This window comes from Saprolegnia diclina, assembly GCF_000281045.1.
Source record: "Saprolegnia diclina VS20 unplaced genomic scaffold supercont1.146, whole genome shotgun sequence".
Classification (NCBI taxonomy): Eukaryota; Oomycota; class Saprolegniomycetes; order Saprolegniales; family Saprolegniaceae; genus Saprolegnia; species Saprolegnia diclina.
This window is the reverse complement of record NW_008246213.1, coordinates 1-2,054: the sequence shown is the minus strand read 5'-3', so window position 1 is coordinate 2,054 and position 2,054 is coordinate 1. Positions and strand designations below refer to the sequence as shown.

The 2,054-nt window shown below is 56.1% G+C and overlaps 1 protein-coding gene across 1 annotated transcript; it reads right to left on the bottom strand.

The window, feature by feature from the left end:
* Positions 1-18: 18 nt before the first annotated feature.
* SDRG_16686 (serine/threonine protein kinase) lies at positions 19-1,355 on the bottom strand (the record flags this gene model as incomplete). Its single annotated transcript, XM_008622904.1, has 6 exons — positions 1,134-1,355; positions 984-1,079; positions 837-938; positions 481-644; positions 194-431; positions 19-114 (listed from the first exon to the last, which is right to left on the bottom strand). The coding sequence occupies exons 1-6, from the start codon at positions 1,197-1,199 to the stop codon at positions 19-21; spliced, it is 762 nt and encodes a 253-aa protein (XP_008621126.1). The 5' UTR covers positions 1,200-1,355.
* Positions 1,356-2,054: the final 699 nt, after the last annotated feature.

The following is a 2,054-nucleotide window of genomic DNA, read 5'->3' as shown; positions in this document are numbered from 1 at the left end:
GGAGCGTGTCCAGCTCGGTCAAAATGACGCCAAATGCGTAGATATCGGCGGCAAAGCTGTAGTTGCTGCCCGACGTGAGCACTTCTGGCGCAGTCCAGTACGGTGTGCCCTTGCCTGTCGTCATGTTCGACTCGTTCTCGCGGGCAATCCCGAGGTCGGCGAGCTTGATGTAGTTGGTCGAAGAGAGGAGGACGTTGTGGCTCTTGAGGTCCCGGTGAAGAAGTCCGTTGTGGTGCAGATCGGCAAGAGCATTCGCAAGCACCCACGCCACTTCAAGGGAAGAGACATCAACCTTGGTGGCCCGGCCAAGTCGCTTGGCGTCGAGGTAGCTCCGAAGATCGCCGGCGTCCATGTACTCCAGGACAAGCTTGGGACTCGATGTGCCGGCGCCCGAGACCGCGAGCAGCTGCAGCACATACGGCGAGTTGCACCTAAATCCATCAATGATGAGGAAATAAGAAAATATCAGAAAAGACATACATCTGCATAGTCTCCATCTCGTAAACCAATGCTTGGGCAGACGATGCGTTGGCAGCCGTCTTGACGGCGACGGATCGGTCGTTGTAGATGCCCTTGTACACGGCCCCGTAGCCGCCGGCGCCCAATGGACTAGAAATGTCCATCTCAATCTCCGTCTCTGACACCTAACGACGTCATTTGTCTGAATTTTCTTCCAGCCGGGGGCCCGGGCTTTCGGGATTGGCCTTTTGGGCGGGCGGTTGAGGCTTGTTGGCCGTCGTTGGTTGGCTTCTTTGGTTGGCGGGATTCCCGGTTTTCCCCCCGGCTTCTGAAATATAAAGTTGTCGTTGGTGCTTTCGATCGCTGGTGCGGGTTACCGAGTTGCAGACGTCTATCTTGATATCTGGCGCACGCAAGAGTGCATCCAGAACCTTGTGGTCGTCGCGTTGCACAGCGAGATGCAGGAGCGAGTCGCCTTCCTACGGCCATTCCTTCAGTTCTCGGATGACAAGTCGTCTCCTCACATCGCTCATAGTGTTGGGGCTCACGTCGCTTGCCAAAAGCACTACTGTCTGGCGGTAGTCTCGCTTGCACACGGCGTCAACGAGCTCCGCACCACGCTAAGTGATTTGACTTGCGTCAGCTTCAAGTCGAAAGGAGGCAGGAGGTCGTACCTGCGCGTTGGCTTTGGCTTCGACACGTTTGAGAATGGGGCGGACGCGATCGTTCGTTGCTAGCATCAATGGCGTCTCGCCCGACTAGAGACAGACATGTCGAGCTCACTTTGTGATTAGTAAGTACCGTAGTCATCGCAAAGACGTTGGCGTTGGCGTCCAAAAGAGACTCGACAACGCTCGCATGCCCCTTGGCGGCCGCAACGTGCAAGGGTGTGTGACCCAACTAGTCGAAGATCGACTCACATACTGAGAAAATAGAGTGCAGCGTGCGTACGTGGTTGATCGCGTTGACATATGTCTCGTCCTTTGCCACCTTGAGCAGAGACGTGACGATGGCGACGTGGCCGCTGCCAGCCGCGAGGTGCAGCGCAGTCTCTCCATGCTAGAGCAAAGTCGGTTTTGGCAACCAGCCAAGGAACATTCAAAGTGCAAACCTCGTTTGCTAGCGTTGGGCTGGCGCCAAGAGAGAGAAGACGCTCCACAACACTCGTGTCGTTGGTCGCGGCCGCTTGAAGGAAGACGGTCTTGACCGCGTCAGAGTGTTGCATAAGTGCTCGCGTTGTCTAACACATTGCTACTGTGGAAAGAGAGGATACTGCAAAGGCGTGTACTCCATCCTGGCTGGCAATCTCAAGGTTGTTCAGAGTCGATCGGAGCAGCGGCAAGTCGTGTGCCTCGAGAGCCCTCTGCAACACGGCCATAGCGTGCTAGAGCAGTTGCAAGCGTTGTCTCACGACTCGATCGACGAGCGCAATGCGCGTACGTTATCGCGGGCGCTGGGATTGATGGCTTCTTGCTACGCCAGACGATAATACGACCGGAGTGGCGTCACGGAACGAGCTACCATAGGCTTGGAAGGCGAGTCTCGCAAGAGCTGGACGACGCTAACATGTCCTTTCTTTTCTGCGATCAGAAGGG